This window comes from Artemia franciscana, chromosome 16 (genome assembly GCF_032884065.1).
Source record: "Artemia franciscana chromosome 16, ASM3288406v1, whole genome shotgun sequence".
Taxonomy (NCBI): Eukaryota; Metazoa; Arthropoda; class Branchiopoda; order Anostraca; family Artemiidae; genus Artemia; species Artemia franciscana.
This window is the reverse complement of record NC_088878.1, coordinates 15730451-15746734: the sequence shown is the minus strand read 5'-3', so window position 1 is coordinate 15746734 and position 16284 is coordinate 15730451. Positions and strand designations below refer to the sequence as shown.

Genomic DNA, 16284 nt, shown 5'->3' with positions numbered 1-16284 from the left:
CAGATATTAAGTAAACAATCATAGGAAAAAACATATAAGGTACTAATATAGATGAACAAATAAATCTTAAAACGAGTAAAGCTTAAGCTGAATATGCAAATCAAGCTTAAAACGAACAAAAACATTTTGCTATTGAAACATAAATGTAACCTAAAACAAACAGAAATTAAATAAACAATTATAGCAAACAAACATACAATAGATACGAATATAAATGATAAAAAAGATAAATCTTAAAACAAGTGAAAAATTAAATATGCAAATCAAGCTTGAAACGAAGAAAAATCTCTACAAACAAGAATTTGGGTTTTGCCTCCTTCTCTCACTGTAAAAGTCTAAAACCTACTGTATCATTGGCGCTGTACTGAATACGAATTATATTACAAATATTATCTTTTGGCTTATTGCAAAATTGAAAATAAACATAATGATTACAGTAAAATTGAAATTTGAACTGACGAGCTTTCAGCAACATGCAAAACCTACTGCGTCATTGGCGCTTTACTGAAAACGAATTATATTACAAATATTATCCTTTGTACTTATTACAACATTGAAAATAAACATAAAAATTACAGTAAAATTAGATTTTGAACTTTCAAGCTTTCGGCAGCTTTCAGCAATTAATATCATTATATATCAAACATTCAGTTTAATTTTATTAGTTCTTTCCCAGTTCAAGACAAATATTGCTTCACTACAAACAATAGTTTGGATTCTGTCCCCATCCCTAAATGTAAAAGTCTAAAGCCTACTATGCCATTGGCGCTTCACTGAAAACGGTTTATATTACAAATATTTTCTTTTCTAGTTATTGCAGCATCGAAAATGAAAATACAATTACAGTGAATTAAAATATTGAACTGATGATCTTTAAAAAATTAATAGCATGACATATGAAACATTCAGTTTGATTTTATTTGTACTTTTCAATACTGTTCAAGACACGCACAGTTTTCAGTAAAGCGCAAATGACAGTAAAGCTTGACTGGCCTATTCGCCAATGATGCCGTAGGTTTTAGACTTTTACAGTGAGAGAAGGAGGCAAAATCCAAATTCTTGTTTGTAGAGATTTTTCTTCGTTTCAAGCTTGATTTGCATATCTAATTCAAGTTCCGCTTATATTAAGATTTGTTTATTCATTTATATTAGTACCTGTTGTATGTTTGTTTGCTATAACTGTTTATTTAATTTCTGTTCGTTTTGGGTTTCATTTATGTTTCAACAGCAAAATATTTTTGTGCGTTTTAAGCTTGATCTAAATATGCAGCTTAAGCTTTACTAGTTTTAAAATTTATCTATTCATTTATATTAGTACCTGTTGTATGTTCTTTTCTTATGATTGTTTATTTAACTTCTGTTGGTTTGGGTTTCATTTAATCTTTAAAAGTAGTTTCTGGCTGTTTTGAGTTTAAATTACTGTACGATTCTATCTCTTTTGATCTTAATTTTAATATGGCCTTCATTTTTCTTTAAAAAACCTTTTTTCGGAAAGTTTGTTTTTTAATTAATCTACTAAAAAAAACTGATCTGTTTCTGTTAATGCTTAAATTATGGAGATTTATCTCAGTTTAGACATGATTTTAGAAGAAACTAAATTTCAGCTTATGAGGGCAAACTGGGGTCTGGGAGGGGCACACCGAGGCCGGGAGGGGCAGTTGCAATCCCTTCCCCAGAGCAAATTGGTGAGAGTACATTTCACAAATAATGCTTGATGCTCATCTAAATTGGAGTTTAAAGGTTTCGAAATCACAAGCTACTAATGAAAGGGTACAACAGCAGCATGAGTGCTTTAAAGTACAGAACTATTTTGCAATAGCGAACTCTCTAATTCAAAACGCAGTATGCAGACTAAATCATTCACAATTGCTTCTTATTTCCACAAAACTTTATGTCTAGGATTTTTGCGCTTTTGTAGTTACAAAGTTACATTTTGTAGTTACATTCGCTTTGTAGTTACAAAGCGAATAACGCAATTAATAAGTCTAAAATCAAAGGACAACAAGGATATATTTCGGAAATTAATGAAAATTTATACCACTATATTTAACATGTCCTCAAAATTCTTGTATCCAAAACTACGAAATTTTTCGTTTCGCACTTTTCTAAGAGCCATAGTCACTGATGCCTGTCTGTTTTGTGGTCGTTTTTCCAAAAGGTGACCGCATCAAGTTGCCCATAATATCCGGACACGGATCATTTGGACGGGAAATTAAAGATTTTATGCCCTTTTTATGCAGAATAAGATACTCCTCTCCTCCATTCTGTACTTGTAGGCAGTCAACGTCATATAATAAATATTTTCTGTTCGTTTTAAATTTCTTAGATTCGTTGCTCTTTACTTTTATTTGGAAAAACTTGTTTTTTTTTTGTTTTGTTTTTTAATCACTGACAAAAGTCAATGGAAATAATCGTCAAAGTCATCTTGATCTTACTGGACCTGCATTGAACTTTTTAAAAATAAATTGTTGAAGTCTTGGAGTGATTTGTTAAATTAAATAAATTTGTCAAATTAAAAACAGAAAAAAATAGATGCTGCAGGACGATATTAAGTTGTGCATTAATGTCTTTAAAGTGACCTTTATTAAGAATCAGCAGAAGAGCTTGATGATATGCAAGTATTCTGAGCAACTGGCCCAATTACGTCATCAATATCTGAGTCGTCATGGTTTGAAACGGTTAAAGGAAATCATGACGATTATGTGTTATAACACAGAACAGAGAGAGAGAGATAGAGGGATAGAGAGAGAGAAAGAGAGAGAGAGAGAGAGAGAGAGAGAGAGAGACCTTTGGCGCTTCACTGTACAACCTGTCACGATAGCATTAGCTTAAAGTACGTTATGCAATCCTTCTGCAGATTTTGTCAGTAATATAGACATTTCATAGCAAACTCGAGTCCAACTTTATAATAAAGGCACTCCATAGCAGACTAGAGCTTTACATAAAGCTTTACGTTGCATAAGCCTTATTATGATACGCTGTTGCAAAGTCAGCACAGTAGCAATAAAATAGAATGTCTGGATGATAAGTTGATGTTTAGTTGTATAAGTTGATGTTGACGGGGAATGTGGTAAGTGAGTCAGTGTGAATAAAGTCTTGAAGAATGCTGAGCTTTAATACAGAAAAAACACGGTAGATGGCAAACTGGCGTAGGCTATAATACATCCGTATTCGTCAAATAAAGCTGGTAATAGCTAGAATAATATTAAATCTGTCCAGCCCTTTAGAACTAACACGTCTACATTGACAAGTTTGTTTTCGTTCGTCCGTATAAGGCTATGTAGGTAAACAAGAAGTTCAACTGTACTTAGTCAAATAAACGCAAACAAGTGACTAATCCAAAGGAAAGTTTTGTGCTTTAGAAATGTTTAGTCACTGTCATTGTGACTCTGAAAGATTTTTTCGCTAATTATAGAATGTTTTACTAAACGCTAGAATTAGATGTAATTTTTTTATTAAATCTTTAATTGCCTTTCTCAATGGATTTTCATTACTCCACTACGATTTAATCGTTCTTACGATTGTATCTTTTTTTCAACCGTCACTGCAGCAGCAAACACCAACTGGAATAACTTCAGACGTTACAGCAAGAAAACTTGGCGGAATAAGTAGTTGCTGATGCTTCTAAGCAGAGTAAACAAGACTCACCCCAAACTTTATTTAAAAACACTTTTAAAGAGTGTTTCATAACCCGGAGAATAATATTGCTTAGCAGAAATAGGTTGTCAAAGCAGCCAAAAATATTATTCTAGAATTAGCTTTTTTTTCAATTAAAGTCTTCATGGAATGAGAAAATATGCTACTATATACAACCTCCCTCTTTAGCTCTAAACTTGCAATTTAACCATTCATACTTGTGGGTTACTGGTAGAATATGTAAAAAAGTAACTAGAAAAACTTACCCATCCAGGCTATCTGCTTGTTCTTATTTAAAATTTCCAGCAAATTTGGCCTGATGAAGATCCTTGATTTTTGTCGCATGACTTAATGCAATAGTTCAGAAGATATATTTACAAAAGGGAAATTTTCTCATAATTCCAGTACGGTAATCTTTTGCAATACAGCCCAATTCAATACAAGCCTCCCTTTTCTACATTTCAAAAAGATTTGCCATTTTCAAAACTACATTACTGTTTTATTTACCTGTTTTTCACTCTTGGGCGTACTACACTGACTTCAACAAAACCATACTGTATTCAGGAACTCTCTTGACAAGGTCAGAAAAACTGTCCTTTTGCTAATTTTATTTTTTACGATTTTCATGTTAAGTAGAGAAAAGATAGTATTGGTTAGTGCATCAACAAGTAGGAAACGTCTGAAGACATGTGAATTGAGGCATCTTTAACCAGCATAAATGTTTTTAATGTAAAAAAAAAACCTGCAAGTCGATTTAACTCCCTGTTTCAGAACTGGATACACTAACAAAAAAAACTTAACAAAACACTTGCTCGTCTAGGCGCATAAGAGTAATATAAAAATATTTTATTGACAACCCATTCTTTAAGCCAAACAATTACTACTAGTACTACTTCTAACAACTCACCACAGCACCAAGCCACCTCAGGTCAACACAGCTACTCACGCTCCTCCTCCGTCCCAATCCATTCAAAGCCTCCCTCTTTAACACCCTCCCAGGAAGTACCCATTTCCTTTAAATCTTTCTTTATGACATCCTCCCACACCAGACGAGAACGACCTGCTTTCCGTTCAGCCATGGACAGTTAGCCTAAACGGACAATCTTCGGCAATCTGTCATCCTTCAGCCGCAGAGCATGCACTAGCCTTCTCAATCTTTCTTTCACTATAGCCCTAAAAACTAGGTTTGAACCATATTTTTCGTACAGCCTACTATTTGAAATGCGGTCAGTCAGCCAGTACCCAGAACAATCCGTAGGCAATTTATCTAGAATACATCTAGTAAATCTTCATCCGCTTTTCGGAGTGCCCATTCTTCAGAGCCATACTTGACCACTGTCATCACTGTACCTTCCAATATCTTAAAACTTGTTTTCAGACTTATATTTCTATTCTTCCAAGCTTTTTTTGCTGTGAAAAAACACCCTGAGCCTTGCCTATTCTATTTTTAACATCTTCACAGCTTTCACCGTCTTTAATAATAATACTACCAAGGTAAGTGAAGCTGCCCACCTGATCAATCTTTTCGTTATCCAACGTCACCTTTTCATCTTCACTTATCCCTAGCCTTAGTGACTTAGTCTTCTTAACATTAATTTTCAAACCTATTCTAGCACCCTGCACTCGCAAAACCTCTAAAAGTTTATTCATTTTGCTCACACTTTCATCTAGGATGCTTAAATCATCAGCATAATCTAAATCCAGGAGAGTTTTCCTTCCCATTTGATTCTCTGGTCTCCTTTTGCCTTTCCTGTGTTTTTTAAGACAAAGTCTATCAAAATGATCCACATCAAGGGGGATAGAAAACAAACCTGCTTAACTCCTGATTTAATACGAAACTAGCTGCTAACCTCATTTCCGACCTTAGCCGCAGCAGTATTATTCTCGTATATAGCACTAATCACTTTACTGTATTTGTCTGGTATACCATATAAGGATAAGACCGTGGCTAAAGCTATTCTATCAAAAGTTGGTCCCATTTGATAGGATTAGCACTGAGCTGACCTACCAATTTTTTTCCCTGCGTCCGTGCCTTAAACATTAAAAGTCTAGCAGATGGCGTTACAGTCTTATAGTACCCGTAGAAAAAGTTATACTTGCCAGGCCCTTGAAAAAGGGTAAAACGAAAATAAAATACCTGGATTTCCATCTGTTCCATTGCAGCCATCAATTCCTGGTACACCTCTTGGCCCTTCTAGACCAGACAAGCCATTAATACCAGCAGGTCCAGTAAACCCTGGGGGACCACTGTTACCCTGCAAGGTAGTAAATTTGTAAATACAATTTGAATGTACCCTTGAAGATCAGGTATAAATCATCCTCTCGCAACACCATACCCTAAAGACACAAGTCCGCGAGGGATTTCTTATCTCTACCATTTTCCAGTCGGTGCGATCTTGAGTGATCCATTCAATGGCATTCAATCTAGCTAGAGTAAATCTTGCGCATTACTTGCGCAACTTTCGCAGCTTCCGCAGCTTCCAATCCCTAGATGGCTTTAAAAACATCATAATTCCCTAATGTCCCACGGACGTGTCAAATTTTTTGCTACAATCAATATCGTTACGTGTTTTGGATGTAAGAAAAATGCAAGCGCGTTTAACTTAACCACATAAACGCATTTATTTTATTAATCAAACAACAAGAACACCAGGGTCCGGTGTAATTTAAACAAATGTTTCTCTTCTGTCCTTCTAAAAGATTCTAAAAGATCTAAAAGAACTACAGGTCGATTTTGACGTTCAATTTATTAGGATTTATTAGGAATAATAACTCGTCTCCACTGAACAAAGACACATAAAAGGTTTGAAAGGGCAATAAAAAATACCCAAGCCCTTAATAACTATTTATAGTTAAAAACTAGGTTAAAACAGGAGGGTATGAAGGGTATAATTAGTCAACTAAACAATACCAAAGGCTTTTAAGAGCTCAACTGCTAAATTTTACTCTAAGAAATAATTAAAATACAATCAGCTTTTCTAAAGTAATAAATTCAGCCGCTTTGGACAGATACAAGGACATTCATAATTAATGAAACTATCCCTAATAGCTGTTATTAGGGTAATAAATCCATATCTGACTATGTCTGAATTGTGATGAAAATGAAATAAATGAATAATTATGAATATGAAATCAAAATCCTGTGGAGCAGATGAAGTATCGTTAAAAGTTGTTAAAGCAACAAAAAGGTTCAATTGGATAGGGGTTCATGAAAAAAAAAATCATTTTAGAATCCCATTTTTAGGCAAAACCGTGTCCCTAATAACTTTTTTTCAACATTATGTTCCCCTTTGCCCGGGTACTTACGGCCAAAAGTCTTGAGCTTATCAAGCACAACCACATTTTGAACAATTTCAAGCCCCCCTAGCACCCACCTATCTCCAGTCAGATGTTTCATCCCCTTAGCCCATACAACAGTTCGTGAAAGTATCAAACAAATCGGAAAAACAATGCTTTTGGATCCCTTTTGAGTCTAAAAGCTGCAACAACTAGTGCTAGCTAATAAAAAGGCTCTTTTCCAGCTCATATTTTCGGATTTTTCGAAATTTTATTGCGTATTGGGGTGCTCATGCCCTTATGATTTAGGAATATAAGTTTTGAGCCGATCTGAAAAAAACTTTTGGCCGTTTGGGACCCCATTTGCGGGGAGGACCATGGCTCCAAATAATTTTATGTACATTATTTTCCCCTTGGCCAGGGCTTTGAGATTGAAAGTTTCAAACTGGTCAGGGATAATATCTTTTTGGCCCAATTAGGGCCCTCCACCCTTTTTCCTCCAACAGATCTTTGAGCCCCTTGGTCCTGGCAACGAATCTTGAAAGTTCAAATTCAATCGGAAAAAATATTTTGAAAAATCTTGGGGTCCAACATTTTTAGGTTCGGGCCCAAGCTAAAAAGGGGACATTTGACCCTTTTAGAGGCCCATTTTTTGCGGGAACTAAGCTTTATTGTCAAATTTTCTTGTGGATTTGAGTCCCTATGGCCCAAGGACTTAAGGATATAACTTTCTAGCTAATAGAAGAATAGACTATTTTTGGGATGCCATTCTTGGCAAGCCCAGGCTCCTCAGACTAAAACAGTTTTCGCACAGTAGGGCCATTTTAACTTAAGTCACAGTAGGGCCCAGTAACTTAAGTCACAAAATTCAGATCGATCAGAGAAAAGTAGTTTTTTAGCCCTATGTGGGACCCCGTGTTGGGGGAACAGTATATATATATATATATATATATATATATATATATATATATATATATATATATATATATATATATATATATATATGTATATATATTTGTATATATATACATATATATATATATAATATATATATATATATATATATATATATATATATATATATATATATATATATATATATATATATATGTATATGTAGGCCTATATGTATATGGCTTGTGGTCCCAAACAATTATTGTATACATTAGGTTGTTTTCGGCCCGAACACTTATGACTACAAGTTTCAAATTGGCCGGGAACAAGAGGTATGTTGACTCATTGCCGGGCCTTCTAACACTCTCCCACATCCTCCAGCGAAATGTCTTCTTGGCCCAGAAAACAATCAATGAAAGTTAGAGCGAATCACAAAACAAAGATCAAACGTGCTCCCTTTTCCACAACTAGAAATATATGTAGTCCTTTAGGGAATATGCATTATTTATCTCCCTTGCCTCAGGGGTTGTGGGGTGACGCCGTCCCCGGAGGCACATTTATTGGACCTTCCGACTATTCTGAAAAAAAGGTTATATCAAATTTTATTTGATGTCTCAGGGGTTACGCGGGGGCTGAGAACATAGGAATGGGAGGCTGGCTGACCTCCAACAACTCACGAGTATCAAAAAGGGCACTAGAAATTTATATTGCTTATCAAAGAAACCCCCTCTAAAATTTCTAAGACCCTTCCCGCATAAAAAGTGGCCGGGGAAAAGAAGAAGGAAGAATAATACGTTGAAGGCACATGGCTCTTTACTTAGGCAACGCTAATTGTCAGATGTAAGACTACCAGATTTTTGTTTTCTTCACCTGGCGACAGCTATTAATTATGTAGCTGGAATATCCAGTGTTTGAAATGTGTCTTTTTTAGTTTGTTCATTATCTTGAAAATCCCTATTATATACAATTTCTTTTCTTATTTTTATAACTGAAAGGTGGTCATGTTTTAAGTCAATATTTGTGACTCTTTGCATATTTTTGGCATCGTTGCGGAATTTTACTCTAGCTATATAGTTTCCTTATGTCTAAATTTGTATGTTCGACTAGACAACTCAACTTAAGTCAATTCAGTAGAGTGAACTTTTTTTTTGTATTATTTAAGTATCTGTTTACTTAAAGAGCCTTAAAACGGAACCACAGACAAAAAATTATAAAGGGAGAAAGGTAAATCTCATTGAAGATTAATATGCATGTACAGAAAGTGAACAAACAAACTAACAATTTTTTAAAGCAAAATTCTCAAAATGTATTATAGAATGTAAACAACTGATGAAATAAATACAAATTACAACCAAATCCATAACCCATTTACAATAGACTATTAACTATTAAAGTAAATTAGTTTTACAAATTACTTAAATGAAAGGTAAACTAATTCTAAGTCATGTATACATCTCTGATGGCCTACAAATCGGTTGTTCAAATATTGAAAATCTAGAATAAAACGCTTATCTAATTCAAAGGAGAGGCCAAGAAGTTTTAATAAAAATGACGAAATTATCTGGATTAGGCAATGATTAAACGTTTTTTCTTTCCTTGAAGATAACCTGAATTCAAATTGGAAATGTCATTAGTTGAGTTATATTAATGAGACTGTATCCACAAGCACTAATACAAGTATCTCCCTCGCACTATCTATCAAACCTTCAACAATCTGGAAATATTTAAAATTAACAACAACAACAAAAATTACGCAAAGTTTATACATACTAATATGACATAGTAAAACAAAATTAAAAAAAAAATTAAAACAAGCGGCCAACTCTTAGAGCTTTGCTCTCTGGTACTAAATTGGCACAACAGTAAACTAGATGCAACAGTGCATTGTAATGAAATAAAGAAATTGAGCCCACCCATAGGATTTGTCTGAAGGGTATCCCTACCATGAAAATTAGAAACAGTGCGAGGTGGCTTAATTCGGTTCTTTCCTCCCACCCCCACAGAGATCCCTTAAACTTCAAAATAAAGTAAAAAAAAAATTTAAATCAAGTTTTATAACGGAATATTGCGGCTTCCTAAAGTCAAATCAGGTGCAATTTGAGAAGGAGGCGACCAAAGAGCCAGGGGTAATTTACTAAAATTTTGCCCTTTAATAGGAAAATGATTGCCCACAATCCATTTGGCTCATTTTTTAAGCTTAAGTAAACAATTTTTCAAGTAGTAAAAAAAAAAACACTTGTAGGTCTCAAGGTCACACCCTTGATATGTAGGCTACATCATGCTGTAAGGCGTTGCAAAGGGATTCCGGTTCAATAAGTGGAAGGGGACAAGCTAGAAACAAAAATCAGGCAGACATTATAATAAAATATGGGAAATTACAGTGAAATTACAAAAACCTTTTGACTTCGGGGGAGGGATAATCCTAAGTCCTACCACCGAGGTATCCACCCAAATTCTATTAGCTTTACGCTAGTTCAGCGTCAACATAAGGATTATCTTTTGTTAGTCCGCCTTTTCACCACAATTGTCGCTGTTTACAGAACTGTTATTATTTATTCATGGGATAAAATACAAGCGTTTAATAAAATATTTACAAACTTAATTCTTTTCAGTAAGAGATTATGTTTTTTTCTCATATATATATAAATCTCTTGTAAGACTTCGTCAATCTTGGATACTATCGAGGAAGGGGAAAATTAGTCATAGGGTGATCCGGAAGGTGCCGATTCCAAAGATGATGTATAAAATTCTTATTAGGGCTATAAAAATTATGAATGTAAAAGCAAAACTTAAAGAATTAAGAATTTTTTTTAACTTATTTCAATAATATAAGGAATGAGTTTAGAAATAACTCATTTCTTAAGCCCTAATTTTAATTACAACAAAGTTTTCCAAAGTCGAAGTTCACCCCAAATTTAGGCTACCACAGCTAAAAATAATTCAAAGACTATCGATTTAATAGCTCTTTACTTCCGTAAGAAAAACTTCGTTTATTTAAACTAATTTTTCTCATTTTTGTGTTTTTAAATATACGAAATAAGGCTTACAAAAGATTTTGTCTAACCTAGGCGATGAAGCCATCAGGAGTTTTTGTCAAATTAGGGCATTATATATAGGCACCTAACACCCGTAAAATTTCCCACGAAATATGTAACTTTCTATATACAATCATAATTCTCTAGAATACTCAAGCAAGCTCAGTTTTCAGTAAAGTGCTGGTTTCGAGAATAATACAGAAACCATAAAGTACCAAGAGTCAGCTTATTTGAGCGAGTTATGTAAATTATTAACTAGCGTCAACTGCAAAGCAATAATCTTCGTTCGTTTAAAGCTTCAACTTAGCTCTTTACATCCGTAAGAAAAACTTCGTTTATTTAAACTAATTTTTCTCATTTTTGTGTTTTTAAATATACGAAATAAGGCTTACAAAAGATTTTGTCTAACCTAGGCGATGAAGCCATCATGAGCTTTTGTCAAGTTAGGGCATTATATATAGGCACCTAACACCCGTAAAATTTCCCACGAAACATGTATAATTTTGCAATATAGACCGAGTATGAGGGTATATTGTCACCGGTTCACCGGTACCATTGAGCGTTTGCACGTAAGAGATTCAATTATTTTCATGAAAATGAAAACAAATGAATGACAATTTTTGTTCATCAGATAGTTTATTTCCAAACGCGTAATTTAGTTGTCACTTGCTAAGGGGGCTAAAAGAGAAAGTGCACAGGGGAGCGGGAGGGGGGTTTAGACCTTTACTTTTGGGTTTTCTACCATGGAGATTACAATACTGCTCTCTTTACGCTTAGCCCCCTTTCCATTACAGGAATGACCATAAAAAAGGTCATTTTTGGTTTCATGCGCAACCTTACGATGACTAGTAACTCCCGAGCAACTCAACTCAGACAAGTAACTCCCGAGCAACTGTAAGCAAGGAGTAACTCGGCCAATAGTAACTAAAAATCTAAAAAACTGAATTTTGGTATCTATAGATACATCAGAAGAGTTGGGTTTTTATCCTCAGTTCAAACATACAAAATTCATTAAGTTTAATGCTACCCATCAAAAACTAGGAGCCTGAGAGCTTTCCGTGATTTTCCAAATTGCCCCAACCTCCCTTCAAAAAAGTGAAATCATCTTAATGAAAATTGTGCCTTCAGATTTATTGTATTAGAGAACTCTGCTGTAGTGGTTTCGTGCTCCTATCAACAAAAATATGGAATTTTGTATTTTTTGCCAGAGCAAAGGTCACGGACGCGAGTTTATTTTATTTTTTCTGGGGGTGATCGTACCGAACCGATGGTCCTTGAAGACTAAGAGAGGGCTGATTCAAACTGAAATTAAAAGTTTTAGCACCCTTTCTAAGGGACCAAAAAGATTGGAGGGCAACTGGCCCCCTTCCCAAGTCCCCTTTTTCCCCGAAGTCCTCTTATCAAAATTTCCCATTTTGTTGAGCACAGTTTAAGGTCCAATAACTATGCTTTTGAGGATCACATGACCCCAACAGGCTCTAGGGAAAGGGCTATAAGTTATGAATTTGCCCACTGTTAATATGTAGTATTTGTTATTGGGATACATACGGAGATTTTTCGGGAAAGGGGGGATTTTTTAAAGGGTAGAATTTTCGATGAGGAGAGAAGTTTCCGGGATGAACTTTACAGAGGAAATTTTACAAGGGGGAAATTTCCCCGAATTCCTCTACAAAATTCTTTTAATTGTCTTAATTTTGCTTTGGCGACTCAGATTTACATGTGGAGATGTCTCGGGGCATTGCCGAGGGGAAATTTTCAGTGCGGTTATAATTGTTTGGGGATATACACGCGGGGGGGGGGAATTCTTCGTGAGAGAATTCTGCACGGCAGAAATTCTCCATGGGGGAATTTTCTGTGGGATAAACTTTCCATTGAGGAGGGGGAGTTCTGGGAAGAATTTTCCATTGAGGGAGATTTCCTACATGATTTGAAAATGTTCAAAATTTAAATAAAAAAAAGTCTTTTTTCAAATAAATGTAGATATTTAAGAATTTTCCAGGCGGAATGGTCCAAGGGAATCATCTGGGGGACTTTCAGCAAGGATGGAATTCTCCGGAGGTTTTACACCGCAGGAACTTTCCATAGAGGACTTTTTTGCGGGAGGGATTTTCCATGGAGGGGAAGATAGATTTCCCGGCATTATTGAAAAACAACCATACATTAAATATAAAAAAAAATCAACTGAAAAAAGGGAGAAACATTAAAGCTTAAAACAAACAGACATCATTCCTGTATGAGGGGGATCCTCTCTCCTTAATATCTCGCTTTTTACGTTAAAGTTTGACTTATTGTCTTAATTCTTTAAGAACAACTCATGATACACAAGGGATGTTAAATTGGAACAAGAAGTTTTTTGAAGTACTAAAAAAGTTTGTTCTTAGATAAAAAAAATGCTAGCGAAATGAATGATTCTTTGGAAAGTTTTGAGAGTTCATGGTACAAGGACAGGTTTGAAAAATAATGATAAGAAGACTAAGTCACTTAGACTAGGACTAATGAAAGTGGAGGATAAAGTTAGGTAAAAAGAAAACCGATCAACTGAATAGCTTCACTAATCTAGAACTATTAATATCGAATATGGTGGATGCAGTGAAGATGTAAAAAGAGTAGAATAGCCAAGGCACAGATTTCTTTCAAAATTGGAAAAAACAGAGAAGAACATGAAGATAAGTTTACCAATTAAGATTAGAATACTGGAAGCCATGGTAATGACAGTGTTCAAACATGGCTCTGAAATGCGAGCGCTTCGAAAGATCGAGGAGGAGTTGTTAAATGTTTTCCTGAAAAATTGTCCTAGGACGATTTTAGGTTGTTTGACTGACCGTATGTAAAAAAAAATAAGCTGTACGAAAAATGTAGTCATATCCCACTTACTAGGGCTATAATAAGCAAAATGTTAAGATGACTAGGTCATGACTTGTGGATAAAAGATGACAGATTGCCAAAGATTGTGCTTTTTGGCCATGTATCTTTAACAAAAGGAACAGCATATCCTCCCCGAAGGGAGCGGGAAGAGGCCATATGAAAAGATTTAAAACAAATTGGGAGGGGATAAAGAATGAAAATTGAATAGATTGGATTGAAGGAGGAGCGTGCAGAGAAGCTTTTATAGTAAATTAGTAAAGCTGCTCTAGTGCAAATACTGTAATCTAGAGAAATAGTCGTTATTATGGTGGTATATTATATTTTGATTTCAGACTTTTTCTTGTCGTCAAATGCGGTGATTTGGCTGAAAAGTGATTCTTGTAATCAAACAGTTCGTGGTAACGAACTGTAGTAAGGAGCGACCCGGCTCCATAGTAAACGAAACTCGAAAAAACGGAACTTCGATGCTAAAAGATATATCAAAAGAATCGGATTTTTATGCTTATTTTAAATATATAAGTTTCATCAAATTTAATCTTTATCATCAAAAGTTACGAGCCTCAGAAAATTTGCCTTATTTTGGAAAATAGGGAGAAACACCCCCTAAAAGTCATAGGATCTTAACGAAAATCACACCATCGCATTCAGTGAATCAGACAACCCTGTATAAAAAATTTCAAGGTCCAATCTACAAAAATGTGGAATTTCGTGTTTTTTGCCAGAAGACAAATCACGGGTTCGTGTTTATTTGTTTGGTCACGGGTTCGTGTTTATTTGTTTGTTTGTTTTTTTTGTTTTTTTTCCCAGGGGTCATCGTATCGACCAAGTGGTCCTAGAGTGTTGCAAGAGGGCTCATTCTAACGGAAATGGAGAGTTCTAGTGCCCTTTTTAAGTGACAAAAAAAATTGGAGGCACCTAGGCCCCCTCCCAGGCTCATTTTTTTCCAAAGGTCAACGGATCAAAATTTTGAGATAGCCATCTTGTTCCGCATAGTCGAAAACCATAATAACTATGTCTTTGGGGATGACTTACTCCCCAACAGTCCCTGGGGGAGGGGCTCAGTTACAAACTTTGACCAATGTTTACATACAGTAATGGTTATTGGTAAGTGTACCCACGTTTTCGGGATTTTTTTTTGGTTTGGGTGTGGGGTTGATGGGAGGGGGCTATGTGGGAGGATCTTTCCTTGGAGGAATATTTCATGGGGGAAGAGAAATTCAATGAAAAGGGCGCAGGATTTTCTAGCATTACTATTAAAAAAACAATGAAAATATAAACATGAAAATGTTTTTTTCAATTGAAAGTAAGGAGTAGGATTAAAACTTAAAACGAACAGAGATTATTACGCATATGAGGGGTTCTAAAAATACTTTAGCATAAAGAGCGAGGTATTTAGGAGGAGATAACCCATTTCATATAAGGAGTAATTTCTGTTCGTTTTAAGTTTAATGTCGCTCCTTACTTTCAGTTAAAAAAACGAGTTTTTTTTATTTAATCAAACAGTTCGAGGTAACGAACTGTAGTAAGGAAAGTAGAGTAAACGGAACTCTAAAAAACGGAATTTTGATGCTAAAATATACATCAAAAGAATCAGATTTTCATGCTGATTTTAAATATATGAGTTTCATCAAATTTAGTCTTTGTCATCAAAAGTTACGAGCCTGAAAAAATTTGCCTTATTTTAGAAAATAGGGGGAAACACCCCCTAAAAGTTAAAGAACCTTAACGAAAATCACACCATCGCATTCGGCGTATCAGAGAACCCTATAGCAAAATTTCCAAGCTCCTATCTACAAAAATGTGGAATTTCGTATTTTTTGCCAGAAGACAAATCACGGGTGCGTGTTTATTTGTTTGTTTTTTGTTGTTTTTTTTCCCAGGGGTCATCGTATCGACCAAGTGGTCCTAGAATGTCGCAAGAGGGCTCATTCTAACAGAAATGAAAAATTCTAGTGGCCTTTTGAAGTGACCAAAAAATTGGAGGGCACCTAGGCCCCCTCCCACGCTCATTTTTTCTCCAAAGTCAACAGATCAAAATTTTGAGATAGTCATTTTGTTCCGCATTGTCAAAAAACATAATAACTATGTCTTTGGGAATGACTTTCTCCCCCACCGTCCCTGGGGGAGGGGCTGCAAGTTACAAACTTCGACTAGTGTTTACATATAATAATGGTTATTGGGAAGTGTACAGTCGTTTTCAGGGGATTTTTTGGGGTTTTGGGGGTGGGGTTGAGGGAAGGGGGCTATGTGGGAGGATCTTTCCTTGGAGAAATATGTCATGGGGGAACAAAAATTCAATGAAAAGGGCGCAGGATTTTCTAAAATTACTATAAAAAAATGAAAAAATAAACATGGAAAAGTTTTTTCAATTGAAGGTAAAAGTAGCATTGAAACTTAAAACGAACAGAGATTATTACGCATATGAGGGGGTTCTAAAAATACTTTAGCATAAAGAGCGAGGTATTTAGGAGGAGATAAATACCTCACTCTTTATGCTATAGTATTTTTAGTAATTTCAACTATTTATTCTACGCCTTTCTGATTCAGGGTTCATTCTTAAAGAATTGGGACAAAACTT

General features: G+C 35.1%; 1 protein-coding gene across 1 annotated transcript in view; it reads right to left on the bottom strand.

Moving 5' to 3' along the window:
• Positions 1 to 16284, bottom strand: part of LOC136037123 (collagen alpha-5(IV) chain-like) — a 151832-nt gene that overhangs the window by 115809 nt on the left and 19739 nt on the right. Inside the window, exon 3 of the mRNA XM_065719608.1 lies at positions 5774 to 5891. Coding sequence (XP_065575680.1) covers positions 5774 to 5891 — 118 coding nt within the window. The remainder of the gene's footprint in view (positions 1 to 5773; positions 5892 to 16284) is intronic.